The sequence below is a fragment of the Bacillus rossius genome, chromosome 3 (genome assembly GCF_032445375.1).
Source record: "Bacillus rossius redtenbacheri isolate Brsri chromosome 3, Brsri_v3, whole genome shotgun sequence".
In the NCBI taxonomy this organism is placed as follows: Eukaryota; Metazoa; Arthropoda; class Insecta; order Phasmatodea; family Bacillidae; genus Bacillus; species Bacillus rossius.
The window spans coordinates 24,031,171-24,058,270 of record NC_086332.1 but is presented as its reverse complement, the minus strand read 5'-3'; the positions used below and the strand labels follow the sequence as shown (position 1 = coordinate 24,058,270).

The 27,100-nt window shown below is 39.1% G+C and overlaps 1 protein-coding gene across 1 annotated transcript; it reads left to right on the top strand.

Annotated features, from left to right (window-relative positions):
• Positions 1-749: 749 nt before the first annotated feature.
• Positions 750-23,223, top strand: LOC134530362 (hexokinase type 2-like). The gene is made up of 9 exons (XM_063365119.1): positions 750-1,668; positions 5,811-5,973; positions 7,939-8,081; positions 9,344-9,559; positions 11,751-11,850; positions 13,509-13,698; positions 15,540-15,695; positions 17,828-18,107; positions 22,832-23,223. Exons 1-9 carry the CDS (start codon positions 1,618-1,620, stop codon positions 22,913-22,915), a joined length of 1,383 nt encoding a protein of 460 aa, XP_063221189.1. The 5' UTR covers positions 750-1,617; the 3' UTR covers positions 22,916-23,223.
• Positions 23,224-27,100: the final 3,877 nt, after the last annotated feature.

Below are 27,100 nucleotides of genomic sequence, written 5' to 3'. Positions count from 1 at the left end.
GCAATTAAATGTTAAAAATACTGGTTCTGTTTATTTTTGTGGTTTGTTCTGGATGTTGCTTCAGCACTTTACCATACACTTATTTCAAGCCCTTGGGCCGTGATGAAACTTAAGGGCGTTCGTTAATTACTGTGCCCTGAGGGGGCTTGCACTCGTGTGTTACGACGCACTTTTCGAATTACGTGTTCATTAAATGGGATTGTTTTACGAGTGCGTTCAACGATTAATTGACGGTTGTTCGCGCTAGGTGGAGTTCTGTGGCAAAATTGTAACATTGGAAGTACTTGCGTCACAGCTCCGCGCTTGACCTGGGTTGGGTTTGCTAGGGGTGCGTTCCACCAGCGGGAGCCAATACTGGTGGGCTGAGACCGGGCTCGGATGGCCTCCGGCGGTACGACGTCAAAGCTATATAATGATACGGCTCAGATAAAGCGAAAAATACGTGAAAAAATACTAACTCCAGTTTGGACCTGAGTTTCGACAAGGAATGTTACTAAAACACTGCCCGTCTTGTGTGGATTTATTAAATACTAGCTAATGCCCGTCATGCGTTGCAACTCCTCATTCAATTTTTTTAAAATTTGTTTGAGTAGGTACATATATATATAAGGTGGCACAGAAAAACGGGAGCTTTTGGCAAACAAAAATAGAATACATGCAACAACACAAAGTTTTATTGACAGTAATTGAACCATTGCAACTTAGCTTTTAAGGAACATAAAACCAAATTATAAATTATGGCAATGACAATGAAAATTACGTCCTGCATATAGCGTCCTTGTCTACGTAGATATTCTAATCTGTTGTTCAGGTTACCCATTGATCGTTGCATCTCAGCTGGTATGCCACGAACTTCGTCTTCAGTTCTTTGTTTCAATTAATCCAGTGTCTTTGGCCGAGTCGTAGAGACCCGACTCTTGAGGTAGCCCGCGAGAAAAAATATCAAATTGATAATTTGGATGGGTTCTATTACTGCCAATAAATTGTTGTGTTGTTGGATGTATTCTTTTTTTTTTTTTTTGTTTGCCAAAAGTTCCCGTTTAACTAACATTTCTATCTGGCAAATCGTACGCCAAAGTTTAAACAAACGAGAGTACAACATTGTAACTAGGCGTTGAACAGTGACGAGATTCTGCAAGATAAGAATAATCTCTGTCCTTAAGCATGGGCGGTGGGCCCTCCCTCTCTTTTCTATGGCCTTCACTAATCAAAATTCCCGCGCGTCTTGTTTAAGAAAAACAAATTCCCGAAGTTGGCCGAAGGTGAAGTCTTCGGGCGTGTTCGGGTAGGTCCTCAACTCTATGTGGAACTTAGGCTTAAGTGCATAGAATAAATAAGTAAAAATACTCGTGTTTCTTTAATTTCTCGGCTAAATATTTCGTTTTAAAATCAAGGTTGCCAAGGATATTGCATCTATGACGATGAAAATGTTCCTTTTCAATAAATTGTTTTCTTTATTTGTTGTTTGGTTTTTAATGATTTAACAGCAAGAAACTAAAACAACCTCTGTTGATTTGGATTTATATAATTTATCTTAAAAAAACTAATGTTGATTACAAAATAAGAAGATAAATTAAAATTGCCTTAGGGTTATGTGTTAAAATATTGTGACAGAAAATGGGAAATCTGTGTGGTGGCAAGAAAAAACAAACTACCCACTTAGATAAGGTGAGACTTGATTTTAATTAATATTATAAAATTTAAAAAGAAAAGTAGATATTTAGGTTTTCAAATTAATAATATTTATTTTTCAATAACAATCACTTGTCTTAATCGAACAATATTAATTACATACTTATGTCGACAGCATTATTAAAAAATTCATGTCACGTAAGTCTTGATATTTTTTTGTAACAACATAATTTTGAAGGGCATGAGTTGCATATAATCCCTCTTACACAAGAAATTTGATCATTTCACTTGAAAGACTGAACAGCATAATTTCATTGTAGCGCAACAACCTGCTTGCAAATTCAATCCTGAATTGAGCACAACTGTTTAAATTAGAAAGTTATGATTCACTTGATAGTAATTAAGTTACTTTGTGATAGAATTAGACCTATGTCCAATATTTTAGCTAGCAATTTGAGTGGTATGTCGGTTCTTTCTGTGAGAAAAACAACATGAAACCTATAGTGATGCGTGCCTATGTACCGACATATTGAGTGGGCTCCATTTTGTGTGCAACGTCACAAAATATCTTATGAAGACTTGATTCCTTCTTGGCTTCTGAGCTCAGTTCAAGCTTTGAAGATTCAAGCCCAGAGCCTTCCGATGACATGTCGGCTGCTCTACCATCGGGCGCTCGTTGTACGATAAATATGATAAAAAGCGCCCCACGCTTTTTTCACAATAATACTAGTATTTTTCATTCATTATTGTTTTAAGCTTATTTTAAAAATTATTTTTCACTTTTTAGTTCGATGTACTTTAAAAGCGTGTTTATTAGTTTTTTTTAAACTATATTTATTTTATATCACACTTCGAAATGTGATAAGTAGGTAGTTTAGGAGAAATGACAGTGCTTCGAAGGTAGGACGTGTCTGCAGTGAACAGCAGACCGAGTGCCGTCAAAAACGGGCAAGTTCCGTGACACCAGGCTTGGGCGACCAATAAACAGTGTCGGGGAAGTTTTGGAAAGAAAGTACACAGCGCAGAGAGTATTTTGGAAATGTACCAGGACCGTCGAGATAAACTATGGGCCCGGAGGCCGATAATTTTGTCGAATCCCCTCCCATTACTCAATGTAAGTTATAATATTTCAAAACCCACAATTAAAAAAAAAAAAAATTGGTGGTCTGTAAAGTCGGTTTACGGACGATAGTTTAACGTGACAACGTCATAACAAAACATTGATGAAATTATTGCATACTTTTATGAATAAAATTGAATCATTTTTATTTTAATAATAAAAGAATAAATACTTGAAATTATACTAGTAATCAGATTTTTGAAATGCAAGAATAATTAACCTTTATTGCCGAAATTGTTGTTGTAATAAGCAATGAAAACCACATTAACTTTTCACTTCACTTTATAAACAGTCGACGAAACAGTTCACGTGTAGATGACTTGTAATTAATTTTAAAAACTGGCGTTTAGCTATAAAGTTTAAATATAATTATGAACAAGTTTTCATATAGGTAAATAAACTGTAATGAAATATCTATCATCAATTATATGAATCACCATAATTTTTAGTAAATTGTAACATAACCTATTATTACCTACTGCACTCGCCGACAGATGCTACTTTTTTTAATAATAAAAGAATAAATACTTGAAATTATACTAGTAATCAGATTCATTTTTTACGTACATTTGACGTAGAAACACATTTATAAACAAAGTTTTAAGTTTTCACTTCTGTCGGTGCGGCGCAAGCGTACAATGAGCGTAACGGGACACAGCGTAACGAAAGAATGAGCGTAACGGGACACAGCGTAACGGAACAATGTGCGTAACGGGACACTTTTTCGTGCGTGCAGCCGGCATTCATCTATTTATTAGACGTTGTCACGTCAATAAATAAATTAACGTGCACGAGCGTTACCGTGGCCAAATGTGTACATGTGATCTGCGCGTATCGCGTAACTTTGTCCTAGGAAGCCTACCATGTTCGTTTGTTATGTCGTCTTCGTAGTGTCCATAACGTCTGTTTGGTCTCATCGTTGGGTACGTCTGTTTATCGCTGTGTTGTTTGAAGTTATTGTTTGTCTGTATTTTATGTTCTTGGTACAACTTCAATGTCGTTGTCAGCCTTACTGCGTTTGTCTGTGCCGTGAAATTTTCTCCAAGTCATTTCTCCCAAGGAATTCTCTCTGTGCTGCCTGTGTATTTAACATTTTACTGATTTAGCTTATTTTTTCGATTGTTTTTGTGTGTTCATCTTTCTTGTACATTCTTTTGGTTTCTGAATGACATACAGCGAAAACCATAAATCGCGTTTGACATAACTGATTAAGTTTCCAATAGATCCTATTTTGTAAAAAAAAACAATTTAATTTTCGTCTTGCTATCACGTTAAACACACCATTAGAAACCACGGGTGCGTGGCAGCCTCGCGCGTTAGAAGTGAGACTTCCAGAGAAGGAGAGAAAATCATCGTGCATAAGACAACTATGAATTTTTAATGGTAACCTTAACATTAAATGGCGGAGAAATGAAGATAAAGGTGTAATGCAAGGCCATTGAACACTTTTAAGAACCTTTTCTAGATGTTTCATATCTAAAAACTACTCTTAAAACAAGCTTTTTAGATATTTTCACTCTCCTAAAAATGCAGTTCAAAAACTAAATAGCTAAACAGAACTAATGTACTCATACGCAAATTTTTAAATGCTTATCATTAGCAGACAGCACTCTGATACCTCAGTTTTGAAACTGCGTGTTTTTTCCTGAAGCTCTGCACACCGTATGTGTGCCCTATAGGTGGGCCCCCTAAGTGCTTTTTTCAAAAAATTTAACTCTTAGATAATAAAGATGGACCCTTACACTACAACTGCTTATGGTTATGTTATAACACGTGTGTAAAGAGAAGTCTACTCTCTATTTTGGCATAAATTGAGCCATACTTAAAGTCATTTTAAACTGGTTAATAATGTGCGTTATTATTGATATATATATATATATATATATATATATATATATATAATTTTAGAAGGGGGTAATGGCCCCACCCTGCTCCTCTTTGACTAGGCCCTTGGTATAAACTTAACAGTATTCTTCTTTTTGTTCGTCGTTCGTCGGTGGTTATCTATTAACAATACCAGCATTACGTCTGATCTCACTCGGCTGCGTCGGAAGACGTCATCTGGTTGCTTTACCCTGATTGGTCGGTGTTCAATGTGGAGCGACGAGCCGCATCGCATCGCAGTATTGTGGAACTCAAATGGGCGTAAATCCCCCCCCCCCCGGGTCCCTTTGGTGTCAAACAGCCCTTATCTGAGAAGGCATGCTCGCGCTTGCAAAATCGTAACTGTGACATGGCAATTATAAACGTAATTCCGCGCACCCCCGTCCCCCGCGGGAATCCATCAGATTTTCACCCCTGCTCACTATAGTACAAAAATCCTGAAATATTATACTGAAAATACACATGATGATTAGCAAAGATAGCTTAATATTAGCTTGTCACGCCACACGTACAAATAATGTCTGTTCAAACTTAGCCATAGGAAATATGTACCATTTTTACTTAGGTCACTCTTAACAAAAAAAATACTTTATTTCGTTCAAATAGGTTTAATTTAGTTATTTTATAAGCAAAATTAAAACTGAGGTGAATATCTCCACACATCTGACTTAAAAATGGATGAGATAGGCTTATGCAATGAAAATTTTCCTTCGTATTTCTGGGAATAGCGACTCATTTAAAGAAGTATCTCATTAATTGGTTATCTGTGGTTCCTGGGGTAGTACTATATTTACGAAAAGAAAATAATTGGCCTGTCCTCACAGCACTTTTCTTAGCAGTACCGTACCTAGACATCCATTTAAAAAAACTTTTTTACATCTTAATTCTTGAACTTTCTACTTCTTATGTCTTGTGAATTGCGTGTGTTAATATCACCACTGCATATGTAAAGGTCGAACTACGTGTATAAGATTGGACAAACTTTAAATATGTCAGTCATGTGTCATTTAATATTAGTAAATTTTGATTTTATTGACATCTTGGACACCCAAAAAGCTTTTTACAAGCATCCTATTTTATAATATGTCAGCCCTGTGCCTTCATGCCAAGGATGGTGGAAGCCATGCTGAGGTAGACAGTTTCTGACGGCTATGTGTTGGTGTTGACTGACCAGGTCAAGAAGGAGCTGAATGGCATCATCCTCACTGACGACCAGCTACGTCGCCACAGCCAGGAGTTCCTGAAACAAATCAACTTGGGACTTGCCAAAAAGACCAATGCCGAAGCAGATGTCAAGTGCTTTCCCACCTACGTACAAGACCTGCCAGATGGCTCAGGTAAGACATTGCCAGCAAAATCTAGTGGTAAATATGGATAACTTCATGCTCCAAGGTGGGACTATGCAATACTTGCAGGATTTTTTTCACGAATACTCTTTTCTCCATGGTTATTTCAACCATGGAGAAAAGAGACCACCAAACCTTTATTATTTTTACATCATTGCGGTGAGAAGGAAAATAGGAGGGGAGGGGAAGAGATATGAGTCAGTAAGTAAGTAAGTAAGTAGGTTCTTTTGAATGAGGTCATAGTTGTAATAATGGTACAACAATGGTACATTTTTCAGACAAGTATTTGCTAATTTATTTTTATTGTTCTGAGTGCATTATCTATACCGCCACACACAGTCAGCTACCTGGAAGACTTCAGCTCGTGGGCAGGTATAGCAGAACTGTGTGTGCAGGTTAGAAATCAAACAAGTGGAAAGGGGGCAGTGGGCTGAGGAAAGCTGGGAGATATTTTGAACAGTGGGGTGTATAGAGGAAGGTTGGATCATGATTGTTTGATCCAGAGGGAGTGGTGATAAACGGAGAGAGGGAAGCAAGCATTCCGGTTGACCCGGGGGCAGAAGTGCAATGGGTTTGGGGGAAGATACTAGCTGTGAGAGGTCCTCAGAAACTGGGTGAATAGGCTCAAGGGGTGGGGGGCGGGGGGGGGGGGGTGGAACTCCCTGCCACGAGCGGAAGCCCAATCGCAAGCGTACAAGCATATCGTAAACAGACACAACAGAAGTTGGATTGTTGATTGTTTGTTAAGAATCGGCAATCGGCATAGGAAAACCTCATTTTAGTAAACCAGAAGATACATACCTAAAAACCTCAGTTGAAAGGGTGGTCACACCGTCGAGAAAAACCAAGGGGGCCCCCCGATTTTTTAATGTACAATTTTCCAAAGTTTCTTGCTCTGGAAAAATTTAACATATTATAAGGTTTACATTACATTCTATTTGCAATAGAATTGTAATTTTGTCATACTATCAGGGTAAACTTTAGCACAAACAATATTTCGGAACTCGACCGCACATCTCGGACCCGAGAACTCCCCCCCTCCCCCTTCGTCATCAGCGCCGTCTGGACAGCCCAGCATATAAGGTGTGGCGAAACTCTTAAAACACAGGCTATGCTTGAGAGGATGAAATGAGCTGAAACTGTTGAGGGTGAGCAGTCAACTAAAGGAGGAACTTATGAATCAAAGATAGAAGTAGGAGGGCACAACACAATAACTTTACATGGAAAAAGAACAATTGCCACCTTCAAGCATAGCCATACTCGTAAAGTACTTCTGCCAATATTTAAGATTAATTATATTATAATACTTATAATAATATTGATAATTGAATTTTTAAAGACATATTTATGGGCTAGGCTTGGGATTAGGGAAATAAACATGGGCAATAATGAAATATAATTAAATTTTAAATTAGATAAAACTTGTAAATATCAATATTTGGATCCCAATCAAAAATATTCAAAAGTTATTATTTTAATATTGAAGTTATTTGCTGTGCTAAGAAATTAATAGTGGATTAATTTGAGCACAAAAATTAAAATCTGAAAGAATTAATTGCAAATCTCCCTTCTTGTGCAAAGAATTCTACAATGAATTATGAAGTTCTAAATTACATCGACATGGGTACCAAGCTTGGCTCTGAAATGTATTATTTCAGCACAATCAGTTTTTGTATTAGAGAGTATGCGTGAGTCCCGTCCAGCTTAAAATTTATAAATATTAAGCTACATCTATATTATTACAACAGTTCCAGTTCACTGTGTAAAATAATAAGTCCCCCCCCCCTTTTTTTTTCACGAAGGCACAGAATATAACCATATTAAGTATGTATCAAGAACTATATCTCCATGCTAGTGATTATTCACTTTTGTATGAATAATTGTATAGTTCTATACTAGACGATATTAATACGCATGTGCAATTAAATATAATTTTATGTCGTGTTTTATCTTCAGAAAGAGGAAAATTCCTTGCTCTCGATTTGGGTGGCACCAACTTCAGGGTCCTGGTGATAGATCTCGGTGAGAATTTCCTGTTCCGGATGAAATCCAGGATCTACGTTCTTCCACCAGAATTAACGCTCGGCACCGCAGTTCAGGTAAGGAAATTTGACAACCAACTAAGTGTTCTTTGTTTGGGAAAACTGAGTAAGTGGAGTGTGTAGCCTCAGGAATGGGAAATTTAGCTTCTCGACAGAATACGAATCCAGAATGCATCACTGTGTGTTAGTCTGTGTGTGTGTGTGTGTGTGTGTGTGTGTGTGTGTGTGTGTGTGCGTGCGTGCGGCGCGCGCGCGCGCGTGCTACGTCTTATACGCCAAGAAAATACGGCAAGTTTGCACTGCTCAGTTTAAAGTTTTGTACAAAGATTGAATGCATTAATGAATGAATGGGCTTAATGTTCCGACAACATAGACATCATTAGAGACGATGAAGGGCGATGCTAAGAGAATGAGGCATTGACGGAATGAAGTGGTGGTGGAAATGAAAGAAGAAGAGAAAACCCACAAACTCACAGCAACGTCAGCCACGCTTCAGGCTTTCGAAAAATTCCGGGTTCGAACCTAGCGGGTTTAGAACCCAAGTCGGCGAGGTGGTCGTGCAAAGAATACAGCGCAGTTTTTACGTTAACGTATTTTTCAGAGCCGATGGTTTCTCGCGGGGAGATCGGCGGGTCAGGCGCTGGGTGCGGGTGCGGGGAGATCCGTCTCGAATTGTGTCCGATGGACACACCACTAATTGGTAGAAATCAAAAAAAGTATCGGATCGCAAGCATCCCAGTTGACAGGACACACGAGTCAACAGCCAATTAGCAGTTGGCATTTGCCCGAGTATTTAGGGGATTGTGGAGTAGGTAAAGGTATTCTAGAGGTCATCGAAAGCGCGAAAATTTCCAGACCCTACTTAACTGGTCCACTTGACCCTCTGACGTCATGGACGGCATGAACAGTGGTCCGAATTCATTGGTGAACAGGAAATTCTTTATCTGTGTCCTTTGGTATCACAGAAGAAGAAGAAGAAGAAGAAGAAGAAGAAGAAGAAAACTACTCATGATGATTGCGGTTTCTGGTTCCCGTTTTAAAAGTGTTCACTTAAACCGAAAGGAATGGGAAATGTGATAGGGAGCTAAGAAGACTTAAGACATATTTTGATTTGTGCATGATTAATGCATGTAAACAATAAACAATCTAAAAATACTTATTTTTGCGCTCTATATTTACCGCGCTCTGGTGATTTACTTTGAAAAATCAGTAGATTGGGACACCGCAACTGTAGACAGAGCAAACGTGAGACGTAGTTCACACACGTGTTGTGACCGTTGTAAGACGGGGTTCCATCCGTGGTTTCGTCGTGCCGGCAGCTGAACGACCACATCGCGGCTTGCCTGTCGGACTTCATCCACCGCCACAGCATCGCCAGCAGCAAGCTGCCCCTCGGCTACACCTTCAGCTTCCCCGTGCAGCAGCACGGGCTGACCAAGGGCATCCTGACCAACTGGACCAAGGGGTTCAACGTGAGCGGCTTCGCGGGCCACGACGTAGTGCAGCTGCTGAAGGACGCCATCAGCCGCCGGGGGGTGAGTGCGGGCCTGCGCGGCGACCAACCTTTGAATAGTGAGGGGGCGTAGCCAGGGGGGGGGGTTAGGGGTTCAACCCCCTCCCCCCCTTAGCACCAGATCTTTAATTAATTTCTTATTCATCACTCAAACGAATTTCATATTAAAATTAATAAAATGATTTACCATTACAATATTTAAACTTAAGAACCGAAAACTGCTAAAATAGCACTATTTTACACCTTAAAATCCAAATTTTCCCGGGAGAGGACCCCCGGACACCCCGCTTTAATACGGGGGGGGGGGGGGGCATGCTTTTTATCACCCCCCCTCCCATACACAAATCCTGGCTACGTCACTGATCATACATGTCTAGAAAACATAGCGGGTCTGTTTGTTTCTTGTTTTTGTAACAACAACAAAGAAAAAAACTTTAAGTTCTCCCTCTCCAATATTTAATGTAATCTTGACTTAATGCAATCAACTGCGTACTTTATAAGTAACATCACTAATCTCATACTCAGCATTTCTAAAGTTAAGTTTCCTTATTGAAATCTTGGGATAATGTGTTACAGTTTTTTTTTTAAATTTCAAGTTATGTTTTTAGTTACTGAATATACAAGGGTAAAAAACAAAACAAAATTTATTTAATTCTTAAAACAGATCTTTCCTACTTTGTGCAACAGTAGCATAAGTATCTTCAAGATGAGCGGGCTCCATGCAACAGAACAGTGGCCTAAAATTTTATGTGCAAAATTCTTGTCTTATACGCAAAGAAAATACGGCAGGTTAGCATTGCTCAGTTTAAATATTTGTACAAAGAAAGAATGAATAAGAGAATGGGCTTAATGCTTCGAATTCATCGAGTTCATTAGAGACGATGAAGGGTGATGCTAAGAGAATGAGGTACTGACGTAATGAACTGGTTGTGGAAATAAAAGAACCCTGAAATGAAAGAAGAGAAAACCCACCAACTCACAGCAACGCCAGCCACGTTTCCCGCTTTCGAAAAATCCGGGTTCGAACCTAGCGGGAATATAACCCAAGTCGGCTAGGTGGTCGTGCAAAGAATAAAGCGCAGTTTTTACATTAACGTATTTTTCAGATAGCTATAACGGTTGCACTTTACCTGAGACTTGGCGGGCCTACATCCCGTGTGCTACTGGCCGTCATTGTCCTAGTGCAGGGGTCGGCAACCTTTTGAGTCGGAAGAGCCAAAAATTACAATTTACAAAATTCCAAAGTTCTTAAAGAGCCACAATTTTTTTTCTTGCCAACAATAAATAGTACTTGCATAAATAAAGTTTTTTGATAAAAAAAAAAAAATCTATTTTTTTTATTCATAAGAAAAATTTATTCATATATAAGTAGTGTTTTTTCACAACAAAATAGATAATATATATGGTCTTATTAGATAATCACTTATTATATTAGTAAAAACTTAAAACAATTAAACACTTACAGCACAGCCCGTAAGTACTAGTAAAACGAAAACCTCGGGCGGATGGATAGCTTTAAATTGATAATTTAACTGCTTGATGACATATTGTTTGGTAAAATATAACAAGCGTGGAAAAAAACGGGGCTTACTAATGGTTTGTAATAAGAAAGTATTTTCTGTATAAATGACTTGGCGATGCAGTATTTCTAGTACGGAACTAAAAAGCCGCAGCTTCACATCCAAAGAGCCGCATGTGGCTCGCGAGCCGCAGGTTGCTGACCTAGTGCATGGAGTCATTCCCTCGTTTAACATCTTAGAAGAAGGGTGCGGTACTTTTGGAGTTTAGGAGCTTTTCTGAACAGACTAAAACTAACAAAATATTTTTTTTTTCCTATCCATACTTTCTACTTAGTTTTCTTGCAGCCCTGTTCAGAAACTTAAATCACGTCACCAAAACTTAATATTTATCAAAACAGGGCAATTTATTAAAAGGGATCAGTTACATGCAGGTTATTGACAATAGGCCAAATTATTGGTTCTTATCAAGCACAGGGAACTTCTAAAGAGGGTTTTACTGGTAGTAGTTTTTTACCTGTTAACATCTTGAAACCTTGGGAGTTGTGCTTGACCAAAACAAACACATTTTAAAAATAACCATGATTGTTGTAAATTAGAGGTGTATGAGTTATTATACTGTTCAGGTCAGATCTCTTGAGATGTATGACATACACTTATATATTAACTCCGGAAATGATTATGTGTTTCTTGTAGGATATTGACATAGACATCGTAGCTATTCTGAACGACACAACTGGAACACTCATGTCATGTGCTTGGAGGTACACCAACTGCAAGGTTGGTCTCATAGTTGGTGAGTATGTTATCAAAATATTTTATTTATTTTAGGCATTTGAGCATTGCCAAAAAAAAAAAATAAGAATAGTGAATTATTTTATTGTTTTGGAGAACCATGCCGGTTAAATACGTGGGGGATCTTTAAAGCTGGTAGTTTCAAATGTAAATTAAACTAAGTTTCGAATAAAATGTGTTCTTTATTGTGATGTATCTGATCAGTGCAGATTAATAATTAGTGATCATGGCTCGCAAGGGAACTCTAGTCCATTAAATTAATTTTCTCAGACTCTTGAAAGATTAGCTAGTAGAACCACAATAACAGAACTATGCACACAAAACTTAAAAAAAAAAGTGTTTGTTACTGAACAGTAGTTTATATATATTAAAAAAAATTGTTTTTAAATTTAATTAATAATCTAAAACTTTCATCCTTGATATGAAACAGATTATACTATCTATTTCATTGGTATCATTATCTATAGACCATTTTCTACTAGAACAAATTTTACACTCATACCATATCGAGGACTTGAAATCGGAACCACTCGCAACGAAGGTTGGTGTGCATCCGGCTAACGCTACGACCGCTACGGAGTTAAGCAAGCAATTGGACAAAACTTCGATACCAGAATTGCTTCCTTCTATGCACAAAAACACACAGAATTTTTGAGCTAAGTTCCTGCAGATTATTTAAATGCCAGGTTTAACCACAAAGAGAGGTCTTTAATCAAGCATTCTAAGGTTTCGCACATTCAGTATTGTGGCACCAGCCGAGCCGCTTGGGTTCAGGTTGTTTCGGGCGGATCCCGGCTGTCGACCTTATGTCTGTAAATTTTGCCTGTGCTAAGATCTCGAAGCATAAGCATTTTTTCTTGACGTGACAACGTCTAATAAATCGATGAACGCCTGCTGCACGCACGAAAAAGTGTCCAGTTACGCACATTGTCCCGTTTCGCTGTGTCCCGTTACGCTCATTTTATATTGCTCTTTGCTAACCTCAACCTCCTGGCATTGCGACCGAGTCCGTGGCGTAGTTCTGATTTCATGCATTTCAATGTAACATTTTCATTGCTCTTTGCTAACCCGTTCCTCCTAGCATTGCTGCAGAGTCCGTGGCGCAAATATATTATTTTTGACTGCATCTTGGTGTTGGGTAAGCCATCTTCCTTCACATCATCCTTGAAACACTCCCATTCGTTTCCTACTTTTCCTACTTTTCCTATCATCGTCCTATCCTTAACAGAATAACACAGATTGGAAGAAGTTAAATAGCAAACATGTATAAAAGTTATAGTTGAAATAATCTCTTCGTAAAAGTAATAAACATATTTGAATTAATGAGTGCAAATAAAAGTAAATTTATCAATTAAATTGTATATTCCATTTCACTCCTTCTTCAATAAAAATGATTCAATTTTATTCATAAAAGTATGCAATCATTTCATCAATGTTTTGTTATGACGTTGTCACGTTAAACTATCGTCCGTAAACCGACTTTACAGACAACCGATATTTTTTTTTTGGTAAATAAATTAATATTTCGTGACCTTGAAAATACAATTTCACCGATTGCCGTTTGTTGCGCGACCGCGCGTTGCGGCAGCAGCGGACGCGGTAGTGAAATGTCTCGGTGGCGCCGGCTGAGCCGTGGAGCGCGATGCTGTCCGTGCGCAGGGACGGGCTGCAACGCCTGCTACGTGGAGAGGACGGAGAACGTGGAGCTGTTCACGGGGGACCGGTCCAAGCCCTACATGATCGTCAACACCGAGATGGGGGCGCTGGGGGAGTCGGGAGGCCTGGACTACCTGCTGACGGACTACGACCTGGCGGTCGACAAGACCTCCCTCTACCCTGGCAAGCAGAAGTACGCGCTGGCTACTGAAGTAGCTGTTTCATTTAGTTGCGCTGCGCTCATCGTCTCGACGTCGAGACAGCAACGTCCACGGACCAGGAATACTGGCAAACGGATTGGTCATGTTCGATGTTGGGTAGAACCATCCCCAGCATTTGCCAGGAGCGATTACGAGAAGCCACAAAAAAAAATTGGATAACTTAACAGGGATTCGAAACAGGGGCGCAACAACTAAATTTCCAAGGGGGGGGGGGGGGCAATATAACTTTTTATAAAGAATCAGCGATCCCCCTATTGAAGCGGGGGGTGGGGAGGGTTCTCTTCCGGGAAAATTTTTTATTTCAAGGTGCAAAATGGTGCTATTTAAGCAGTTTTATTATCTAAAAACTGATTACACAGCACTTTCTTTGCCGCCGTTTGCTACCACTTCAAGGTTTCAGAGGGGGGGGAGGGCAAAATACCCTTGCCCCCCCACCCTGTTGTTGCGCCCCTGCTTCGAAATACATACGTTTGAAATGACCATGGCTATTTACTAGTTAGTAACTACCTAGTTATGTCATTTAGACAATAGAATTACCTACTGTAGTATCCATGAGAACAAAATCTAAAACTATGTGTGTGTCGCTTGATTTTTTTCTATGCTTGCTCAGTGTTTTTTTTTTATTTTTTTATTTTTTTTACTTGCGTTACAATTCAGTGTGCAGCACTCGTCTTCATTGTACGTGCAGTATAGAACACTTGCCTATCAAGTGTCGGGGGCGAGAACAGGTTCACTGCTAAAGTGTATACCAAGCCGGAAAAAAAAAATTTGTCACAGAGCCCTTGGAATTAACATGATAATATACACATACAAATAATCTGGCTGCATGAACACTAACGTAAATATGCATAAGAATGCTTTTCAGGTTTCTCATACTTTTACTCTATACAATTTCCCTGAGTTTTCCTTGTCCTACTAAAAATTTTCTTCATAAATCAGTTTTGCAAGATACATATTTTACATTAAAATACGTTTTGACCATATGAAAAATTTCAATGACTTTCAACATTTGAACATGTTTCAAATCATTAAATTAATATACAGTTGATTAATTTTTGTTCTTAAGTTTTAATTATGTTGAGATGGGTTACATCTACAAATTTATTAGTGATCAAAGTATAGACTGGTTTTAAGACATTAAAGAAACATATTAGTATTAAAAAATACTGATCCAGTTTGGTAATTAACATTTGTCACATTACCTGTGTTTTTCAGGTTTTGAAACCACCTTTTCAATTCCCTTGATTTTACCCTGTTTTCCGGATTTTTCCCGTCTGGGAACCCTTCTTTTACCGCACACGCACACGCACACACACACACACACACACACATACACACACACATATATATATACACACATATACATACACACACACACACAAGTAGACAATTTACCAACAGTTAAAAATAAACGTTTTCTTTGCAATTTTGATACATAACTTCAATTTCATGGCCCTAATCGAGAGAATCCTAGAGCCCGGGTGCAAGACATTATGTCGGGTCCCCTCCCTAATATTTAATGTAGGTACAACTTTTCCAACACCACAGTTCAAAGAAAAAAAACTAAAGACCACAAACGTGATCTGTGCGTATTGCATTACTTTTGAAGTTCCCATGAATTGCATTAACAATAGATGCATTTTTTTTCTTCAGCCTATAAGGTTAACATTAGCATTAAAAATATATTTTGAAACTCAACGGGGTCCCCCCCTTGTGCCTGGTCCCGTGGGATTTATTCACCCACCTTTACTCTCCCTCTTGATGGCCCTAAATTTGACACTAACAGCGTAGATATGCGTGTACTTTGTTGCAGGGGCGAAAAAATGATGTCAGGACTTTTCCTAAGTGAAGTCATACGACGAATTCTGGTGGACATGGTGGAGAAGAAGCTTTTGTTAAACGGAGAAATGCCCGAAAAACTTCTGCACAAAGATGCGGTCCAAACACACTACATGTCGGACATAGAAGCGTAAGTTTAAGCATTACAGATGTTTTCCACGAACAAGGTGAGACTATTGTTGCCTTCTCTGTTTTCAAAGTGAGTTTCGCACAAATTACTTATAAAGCATTATTGCTTAAGAGTCAGTAAACAGACTACTTTAGTCTGCTGAGCAGATCACAGCATTAGACCAGTACCTGATGTAGAAGTTCTAACTATTGGAGTAGTTAAAGGTAGTAATTGACAAAAGGGAGAAAACCAAAACTATACATTGTAGAAGGTAATCATTTATTAATTATTTACTAACAGGCTGTCCATGTAAAGTATGGCATTCATTGTTAATATTATATGACATATAAAAACGAAAATTTTGGCTGGACGACTAAAATTAGAACTATCATGAAGAACTTCCACGAAGTCGTCAGGTCATGCAGTAAATTATTTAAAAACCAAACTTATAAACTGAAGGTATTATTATAAACTGCCTGCTCTTCCATGTTGCAGAACAATTACTGCTATAGTAAATCCAGTTTATTGCAATAGAAACATGTAATACTGAAATAAGTATTTAAGATGACATTAAGGTCTGTCACGAATTAGCTTCTAATACAACGCTCTCACAATTGGGGAGGGGGGCTTTGTGGACAGGTTTTCAAAAACAACCGACACTTTCACGGCAGAAGGGGTGTGTAACCATCCTGATTCTAGCAATTTTTAAACAGACAATTTTTGCAATGCCACTCGCCATCACACAGTGCATGTAGAGGGTTGTCAATGCCAAAGTCCTGTTGGCACTAAGTTGAAGTTGGCCCGCAATCATGGTCCCCTCGAAGCATAGGAAAACATGGCCACACCCATTGGCTGCACCATACTGCGGTCAGGGCATTTCACAGCACTCCTCATTAATGGCCACTGTCCGTTTCATTATACCATTAGTTAACATGACATCACACTTATCTTCTTTGCCTGCGAACACTATTCCCCTGGCATAGTGTCTTTGCGAACTATCTGTCCTTCACTGAAGATTTGAAAGAGGCTAATTTACAAGCGACGTTGAGGCACGCACTACAACAGTTCATAAATTTCACATAGTAACGAATATGTATTAAGGAACTATGAAAATTTGCAAATTATATATGTACTTAACTTTAACATAAAGTAACCTATTTACTACAGGCAAGGTCTCAATTAAACCACCATCTACTAGTCATAATGGCAAGTATCTAGTTGTGAAACACACTCTGTCATTCTTACGCTCTTTCCTCTGACTTACCATAATCTCTCTCAAGCTGTAAAGATAAATACCCTTCATTTTATATTAACAATTTTTGTGAGACGGTTAGTTAAACAGTAACCATGAGACGAGATTAAAGCAGTGTTCAAGCAGCATTTTCAAAATTGAAACATTAATGTATTGTAGTTAGCATCAGGTACTCTGGTCATTCAAAATAATTATTACTTGTGAAATACAAACGGCTGAGAAAATTGATTGCTTAGTACGTTCCTAATATTTCGGAGTTGATTTTTCTGAGATTCTCAAACATTTATACATATAAATTAAACATTTATATCAATGATTGTAGAAATATTAATAAATAAGGGTTTGATATATTACGAAATAAAGTAAACTGAAGATGGATTTGGTGTGATGAGATGAAGATGTGATGGGACGCATTTGGCAGGGAATGAATACCTACAGGCAAATGTTAGAAAACTAACCAGCTCATGGCATTGCGAACACAGATATCCTCGGTGGGAGGCCTCGACCAACACCCGGCTCCCAGGGCCAGGGAGACGTAGGGGTAGCGGGGGAAAATTTTTGGGGCCCGGCAGCACTTCGAAAATTTTCTAATGCTAGAGTTTAACCCGATACAACAAAAATTACAAGTCTGTTACTAACAGAATCCATTGGAAACCTTACAAGTTTATGGTATGCACAGATTGCATTTACAGTTATGGCTGCGATAATGTTTACATTCTTATATTTCTTTTTAATATTGTGAGGTTTGAAGAGGTAATGGGGGGAAGACCGAGACACATTTTATTTCCATCGGGCCCTTAGTTTCTCTCGATGGCCTAGTTAAAAGAAACCATAAGATTTTCATTGTAGAATCTGTCTGGTGTCGGCGAGTGTTGCGCGAGCCTATCTTAACTGATGGCAGTTCCAAGGAGAAGGGGAGCCAGAAAGACTGCGAGCGGCTGCTGAAGGACCTGGGCGCGCGCACAGTCACCAAGCAGGACTGCGAGGTGGTGGCGTACGTGTGCGAGCTGGTGGCCATGCGGTCCGCCCACCTCGCCGGCTCCGCAATATCCACCATCATCAACAAGATGGGCTTCAAGGACGTCACAGTGGGGGTCGACGGGTCTGTGTACCGCTACCACCCCCACTACCACGACTACATGATGTCCGTCATGACGAAGATGATCGACAAGGGCACCAAGGTACTTGCGTTCGTTCATTCACGTCTCTTGCCAGTTGGGTAGGTACCATGCTTCGAGACACGAGTACGTGTATCTGTGGTGGTTCAATGGGAGGGGCGATAGGACTATCCCCCTTCTTCCAAAAAATCAAATTTGAAAAACTGGAGATATCGCAAAAATGATATACTCCTGACCACACTTGATCTTTGAAGAGTGTTTGATTTATTTTTAAATGCGCAATTCTGAATTTTTTTTAGCATCTCTGTACTGTGTACAATTTTTTTTTTTTAAAACTTTTTAAGTCATCAGGAATGTATTATAATAGCTTTTCAAGTTGCTACATATTTTTTTAAACTACAGAATCCCATTTACATGGGAGGTATCGGGTATGCCATATCTCCTAAAAATCTCCACTCATTTGCCACTCCCGAAATTTGAATTTGGATCCGCTTCTGAGCCTCACTGATGTCTGTCTCTATATACTTTACTGCATCAGTTGGTGGATGACAAACAGAATTGCATGCAGAGAGTTGATATTTTAGTAGCAAAAACAAAAAAAAAAAAGTAATGCTCCAGTTTGGTGGCAGTTTTGAAGTCAGGAAAGTAATGTGAATAACAATATGATGAAGATTATTCTGAGCTCACTTGTTGAATGTATCATTTAAACAGTTTCCTATTTAACTATATTAACTAAATTACAGTAAACTTTATAAATTTAACATATTCATTTTAAATATATACATATAACTTGACGTCCCTCGGCTTTAGGTCCCTGTTTCCCCGTTTGCGTAATTGCCCTGTCTTGCCCGTGCAGCTCTCGTCGGAGAGGTGTGGGTCCAGGCCAACGTGGCCGGGACCGGGAAATACGGGACCTGGAGGGAAGTTTAGATGAGGAGGAAGAATGGTGGGCAGTTTCAAGGATAACTCGGTGTTGAATGTTCCACGAGCCTCTTCTATTGTCGCTTAGAGAGCCTGCCGCAGCCTGGCGGGCATAGGCGTGCGCACGGTAGGTGCCACAGGTGCCTTGGCACCACCATTAGGGTTAACGTTATTTTATTTTTTACAAGCAGAAATAATACATACTTACGAAAATCCGTATTATTTCAAAAAATATATGTTTTCCAATCGTGTCGAGTTATAGATATGTGCTCATAACACTATCAGTATATCAATTATCAATCGAACCAACTATACACACGGAAACAAGCCAGGTGCAATTACTTGTGTTGTACACGCGGGCCGCGGCTACGAAACTTCTGAAATGTAAATACTTCTCCTAGTTCTCCTCGAATTACATAGTATGCGCGCTCGGTGTCCACTGTTCACTCCATTCGGCAGGCGCACGGAATAATAGCCGCCGTCCGCCAGGGTTTATTTAAAAAAAGATAGGCTTACTCGATGACTTATATGCAGTCGCCGACAAAACATTTTTGTTGTATTCCAAAAGTTAAAACTTTTGCCCACTCTTAATTGTGTATTTTTATTATTTTAATATTTTACATATTTAAGGTATTTTACAAAAACTCCCTTGATTTGTTGATTTTAAAACTTAATATTTGAGAATGTTTTTTCTAGTATTTATTTGGCGTCTTCAGAAAACATGTAAAGTATTGTTTTTCAAAGCCACCAGCATGAATTCCGTGCAAACAATTTGTGCAATTTACTTTATGGCTCAACAAAGCTTAAAACTGTAAATAGTTTAGTAGTTTTCCTGGTGATTATAACGTTCAAAGCCATAATATGTCATAAAAAATGTTAAAATTTTTACATCTGTGTATTTAATGTTTTTGTTCGGAAACACCTTAAATAGCACCATTTTGCGCTTTCAAATCCAAATTTTTCCGGGGGAGGACCCCCGGACTCCCCGCTTTAAGCTCGGGGTCCGTGAATGACAGGGCTGTTGTGTAATCTGGCACCACCAATACTGAAGTCCTGCGCACGCCTATGCTGGCGGGTCCGTCGCGGAACGAGCGCCCTCCCCGCTACGACCCGGACTCCCGGAAGAAAGTCTCGTCCGTTAAGGGGCCCGCCTCGTCAGGGGTGTATGTGTGTTAGTGAGGCGGGATGATAAGCGCGACGCTCGCTGGTGCTTCCAGCGCGGTATAGCCTCTAAGCGCAAGTCTCTGAACTGGCGCGCATTCGTCTCGTCGTCACAGGATCATAGGCGTGCCCAGACATTTCCATTAGGGGGGGCGCTGCTAAATTTTTAAATCAGAAGCTGAATTTAGAATGTTAAATAGCCTAAATACATTCACTCATTGCCGTGTTTATATTTTTGTGCAGTATCAACGAGATATGTTTACTAGTTAATATTTAAATCCGTATAATTTTAACAATTTTGAAAATGTTTTTTTTTTCATAGACAATGTTGAAAGGGTAGGTACTACTTACACATTTTTCCCTCGAATTTTCCAATAGCTTGGTCCAGATCTACCTTGAAATGAACTTCTTTTTAGTGAATGCAAACACAGCAATTCAGACAACAGAACTTTAACAAACCTCTTTTTTTTGTTTTTGTTTTTGCTTGGCCATTTTAAGGGACCTCGTGTTTTAAATAAACTAAGGCGGCTGTATTTCCAGAACGATAAAATGTTTAAAAATATTGTTAATTAGCATGCTGCAACACTGAAACACAGTTTGAGTGTCACAGTGCCAGGAATATACGAATATTAACGAACGCATTAGAGAAAATGCCGATCTGAGTGATTACATTAGGGGGGGCCATGGCCCACCTGGCCCCCCCTGTAGGCACGCCTATGCACAGGATAACTGTGAAATTTGAGTGGTGACCGTAACATTATATGGCGGAGAAATTAAGATAAAGGTGTTATGCAAGCCCCTTAAGTGCTTTCAAGAATCTGTACTGATTGTTTTATGCTTAAAAATTACTCTGAAAACACGCGTTTTAGGCATTTTAACGCTTCTAAAAATACAGTTAAAAAACTTAATCCGAAATTAAAAGTACTTTTCGGTCATCAGCGAACTCTTAAATGCTATTCGTAAATAGGCCCCACTCGGATATCTTGAGTAGTTTTGAAATCGCGTTGTTTTTCCTGAAGCTCTGCACACCGTATGTGTGCCCAGGTAGGCGGGCCCCTTAACACGTCCCGACACAAACTGGGAAGTTATTCCCGTAACAATGGCCCCGATTAAGATTGCTCCGCAATGATGCGCAACGCGTGCGCGTTCCGTCACGTAAAAGTCTTGTACCGACTGCAAGGTTCGGCGGTCCGTAACCGCGCGTACACGGCCTATGACGGTCGTCTGGTGACGTCCCGGATAACTCGTAAAACTCAACAGGGTGAGCGATTCAACGGATGCAGCTCTGCTGCCACGACAACCCGTGAAGTTACACTGTCGTCGGGCCACGAGCTCAGGAGACGCGCCTCGCGAGCAGCGCGGAGCGGCGTGCACGTCTGTCTTCGATCGCGCCCTGAACCAGGGTCTCCACAAGGAAAAAATATTTCGTACCAACTTAGGCGAGAAAAAAGTACTAGATTAGAAAAAAAGTACTAAATTATAATTTGTTAAGGTTTTTAACAATTTAGGAAGTTATTATGACATTGCAATGCTCAAACTTAAATTTCACACCACACACACATACATTCCATAGTGTTTTAAAAATAATTACGCTTAATAATAAAACATATTGGAGTTACAATAATATTATTATATTAAAGAAAAATGTACTAGATCTGTACTAAACCACTAATAAAGTTATAAAAGTACTAGATCTAGTACGAAAGTACTAATTGTGGAGACCCTGCCCTGAACACTACTGCCCTTCCCCGCCCGCCAGCGGGCCGAGGAGGGGAGGGGAAATCGGCCGGCGTGGGAGAGGCCCCACCCCACGACGCGCCAGACTGCGATTACATTACTAGCACTGCGAAACACTTGAGAGAAATTACAGAATTATTTACACAATTTAGCGAGACATTAATCAAAAAGCGAATTTACACATCAGTTAATTAGTTACGATTACAAATATACACAATTATCGAGGCTCGTGACCATTTAAAAAAGAATATATAAAACACAGAATTTATTTACACACACAAAGAAGCCCACTGGCATACTAGGGCGCACGCGGGTGCGTCCCTGACCGTCGCTTTACTCAGATGGTGCACTCGTATCGCAAGGGAGGACGTTGACGAGGCATAACGGCCTGAAGGAGCCGAGGAGACACTTGGGTCGACGTCAAACTGTTTAAATAAATTTAAATTCTGTAATTAACAGTTCAATATTGCAAGAAATAAAATAAATTGAATGAAAAACAAAAATGGTAGCAGTGGGTATCGAACCCGCATCAGACAATGTGCTTGACCACTACTCCATGCCAATGACTTAAAAATTCATGAAAAATATCCCTCAAACACTACTATAAAATTTTTAAAGAGCTTTTTATCGCTCCACAGGGCCCACTCAGGCGAGATATTCTAGGTCGCTGAAAGGAGCACCTGCTGCTTCTACTCACACAGTTTAAGCCAAATCGCTAAGCCCCAACTCGGACCCTCCCCTTGTGACTATCTATTTAATGTGTTTGTAACAACAACAAAAAAAGCAAGGTAGTTATCAAGTTAAAATTTAATAAAAGTAACAAAACAAAAATGAAAGAAAGTCTACATGGTATGTGAGACAGAGCCTCTGTGAATAAACATGCGACAAAAAACCTATAAAAAAAAAAATGAAAACACAACACACAAACAGTTATGTGGTTAAGTCATGGCAATGGCAACTGATTGCAGTTCGAAATGGTGCTGTCAAACGATGGTAGCGGGCGTGGGGCGGCCATCGTAGCAGCAGTCGCTGCCAAGGAGCACGGCCATTAGCGACCCCTTGCCGCTGTCACGCCCGAAGAGAGCCAACTGTTTGATCCAGTGTCATTCAAATTTTGTTGTGTTCCAGTGAAGTGATGTGTTTTTAATGAACAAAATATTCTATGTAGAAATATTGTAACTAAATTTGTTCAAATAATGACTTTCATGGCAAAGAACTTAATTTAAAGCTATGACTATGAGGGTCTAGCTTTAATTTACAATCATACATACGATTAATGGTAATGCATAATTTTAAGAAACTATTACGTATTGCATAATTGAGGAAATAAAGCAAAACATAAGTATATGTATAAATAAAACTAAAGGTTTGGAGCTATGCATGATTTTGAAAAACATTGCAAAAGTACTTTGAAAAGGGGAAAGTAAGTGTGGGAAGCCTTACAAAAAAATGGCAAAAATTCAGTCTCCACAAAGCATCTTGGACATCTGTGTTTTTAGAAACATTTTTCATACAAGTTTGAATTTACTTTTACATATGTAGTATTTAAAAATTGGTTGCTTAATTTAAAGTTAGTACTTGATTTTAAATGTCACTGCAAACGTGATTTATGTGTCTTAATAATACGTTTAATAGTCCCATAAAAATATTGAATACAAATTCAACGTGATTTCTATCTTGCAAAACATTAAAAAAAATTAATGCAACCATCCTGACCTCAACCTGTGCATAGAAAAAAATAATTTTTAACTACAGTTTTAATAATTATGAACAGAATTTCCAGAAATTTAACATCTTTTCTTTCTGTGTGGTTGTACATGTTACTGGCCCGAGTAAAAAATGCCACTGAAAGCAGGGTCTAAAAGCCCACAGATGCAGAACGAAGACCAAGTCCGCCAGGATGTGTAAGACACATTCCATTGTCGCCCACTTCAACGCTTGCCAGCCTTTTACCGCTCCCTCCGCAGGCATCATGGTGTGCTGCTGCATGGTCAGACAGGGACACATTGTCATGGGACTGTGGAATGTGCTGGTGTTGGGAGTGTAGGGAAGAAAACACACCAATACTGTCAACATTGCAGTGCGTTTCCTATCACATCTTAGGATCTGTGTCCATGACTAGCGAACTTTAGTCCTCACCCTATCTTCACTGGTACTGTACATTCAGCTCCGTATTCTGTATAAAAGACACAAGGGGAAGAAATTGAATTTCCAAATAAACTGTATACATACCTGGATAGTTTGTCTGAAGGATCATACTGTGCAAAATTAACTAACTCTCAGTTCTAAGATCTCTGGGAATAACAGCAATTTTTTTTGAGGAACTGTGAAAAATTAGGTTGACGGTAGATTAGATGAAGGAAATAAACCAAACGGTAACTTGACTTCAATTTTTTTTGCACTATACTTTGTGGTTCTCTTAGCGAGCGCTGTACTACCAGCCAGCGCAAGTTACCTACACAAGGTTGCTGGCCAGTATCGGGGAGTGACGGAGTGACTGGAACAAGGTAGACATTCCTCAAAAGCTGCCTGCACTTCTGTCCACTCCACTACTGCCAATCAGTATCATGGTTCGTACCCTCTTGTGCAAACAAAAACAAGGCGTTTTTAAGGACCCCATCACTTAGTCGCTTCCATCATGAACTCTCTCTCTCGGCCCCCCCCCCCCCCCCCTCACACACACAAAGTTAGTGCACAAACACACATCTAACCCAAGCAGTGTCTATCTGAAATTTATAGCCCTAACATTTAATTTGATCAATAATCACATTTACTTAACAAGTTCAAAGTAAGACAGTAAAACATACCTTTCAAGTCTAAGGTGAGATGCTAGTTATTAAAAACAAATTCAACATGTTTCTTAAGTATAAAATATAATCATGAGGCTCGAAATTTGCCCACTGTACTGTTGATGCACACAGCATTGATTGCCGCCAAGTCGCAACCAAAAAGAACATTAAAATACCAGTATTTATCCATTATTTGCATGCAATCAGTCTTTCTTAAGGAGTTTCGAAAGATTCTTAGTGAAATTTAAGGACTTTCAAGGGTCCTTATTCAATTAAAGACCAATTAAGGACTTTTTAAGGATATTAGGGAGGTGTACGAATGCTGAGTATTGCTGCTCTTTTATGTTTTCAGCTTGGACCTTCTCTCAAAACCTCTACCCGTTCCCCTAAATTTAAGTTCATCTTTTCTCAGGAGTATCAGCGATGAACTTTTTTAAAAGTGTGAAAAAAATCTGGCCATGTACTACCAATTGCGATGCAACAGAATTTATCTAAAATAAACTTTTAACTGCAGATGTGCTGTTAACAAGGGGGAGGGTGGGGAGGGGGGGGGGGGAACTGTTCAGGTGTCAAAGAATTCTGCGGTGCGGTTGGTGAACATGAAGTAGCAGTGTTACCAGCTTATAACTTTTTGCAGGAATTTATTTGTCTGTTAGACATCAAAACAAAAAATTTGCAATTGTACCCATAAGTGTGACAGTGATATTGAGTCAGTTTATGCATCAATTCATTGTCATGGCTTACTAGTAAATATATAGGTAAGCTTCCATAGTTTTTTCACTTCTAATGTGTTAACTTTCAACATTTATCATTATCAGTCTCTGACTCAGAAGTCTGCGACAGCTTAGCTGTAGTTATAGACTTAGTTGTAATTTAATGGAAAAGTGTACATCTCTATCGAGTGATGCAGTACTGCCGCGCAACGGCGGCAATGACGGCACATGCACACGGAGAGTGTAAGTACGCAAGAACTGGGATATAAACATGAAATAATGTTAAAGTTTCAATAATACGAGGTGTGATCAAAATATGCAGTTAATAATTTTATGATCAACAAAGCAATAAGCTGTATATCAAATTTGAACTAATCTCCTTCAAAATACTCTCCTTGGCTAGCAATGCGCACTTATCCGAATGTTGATTCCATGACTGGAAGCATTTCTGGAAGGCTTCTTTCGAAAGGCTCATCAGCTGCTCCATCATGGCCCTCTCAAAGTTGGGAATGGAATCAAACGTTTTCCTTTTAGCACTGGTTTTATTTTTTGGAAGAGCCAGAAGTCACATGGTGCTAAAATCAGAGATTAAGAAAGATGTAGACAGACAGGAAACTTTTGTTCGGCCAAAAACTTGTAGATCAGAAGCGAGGTGTGGCACGGCTCGTTTCCCATTTTTCTGGTCTTTTTATCAGTACATAGTTTCCCAAACGTTCCAATATGCCCTTCAGAGTTTACAACTGTTCCCCTTGTAACGAACTCTGATAGTTCTATGCCCTCACTATCGAAACAAACATTGAGCATAACCCCGCTGTTCAACTTTGACTGATGTGCTTTCTTTGGGCGAGAAGAGCCACTCAATTTCTAATGGGAACACACAATTTTCATTTAAGGATCAAAGCTATACACACAACTTTCATCTCCAGATATAATTTTGGTCATGAAATCCAAATCTGTATCAAGACAAACCTTAATTCCATGCAAACTGACAAGATTTCCCTGCTGTTTGTCAGTCAAAAGTCTGGGAACAAATTTCGCACTCACTCATCTCATTTGCAAATTATAAATTAAAATGCTTTGCACGAACCCCCAAGAGATGTTCTGTTCTTCGGTAAGCTCTTGAATAGTTTATCGCGTGTTTGAACACACAATTTTTTTCCATTTTTCCATGTTTTTGAGGTTGAAGGACGTTCCGAACATTGCTCACCTTCAACTTGACTCATTTTCGCTTTTAAACCACTTGAACCACTTGTTAACATTCACATTTCATGAGCTCCTTTGGCACTTTTTTTCGTTACTCTTCTGGCTCAGGAAGCCAACTGACAAGTCACAAATTGTTCAGACTTGACACTGACTATCTCAACGGATCAGGCTATCGGGCTTATTATTATTACTTCAAATAAATGTATTGTCAGCTGTTTCTGCTTTAACAATTCATTCACCGTATTTTTTGATCACACCTCGTAAATCGTAAATCCTGTTTTCATCACAATAAGTTCCTGAAAATGGACTTCATTTCAAGAACGTAGTGTTCTGTGTTTCTCTTATTTTGGTCTCAAGGGAAGTTCTCGTGCATAGAGGCTACCATGTAATTTTTGAATTTGTGGATCAGAGATGGGTCAAACCTTAAAATTAGCCCAAATATAAAGTGCAGTACAAGCGAGATATTATCAATCTTACTAATTTTTTTTTTTTTTTTTTTTTTTTTTACTTTTGGATATCTTCACATGCATAT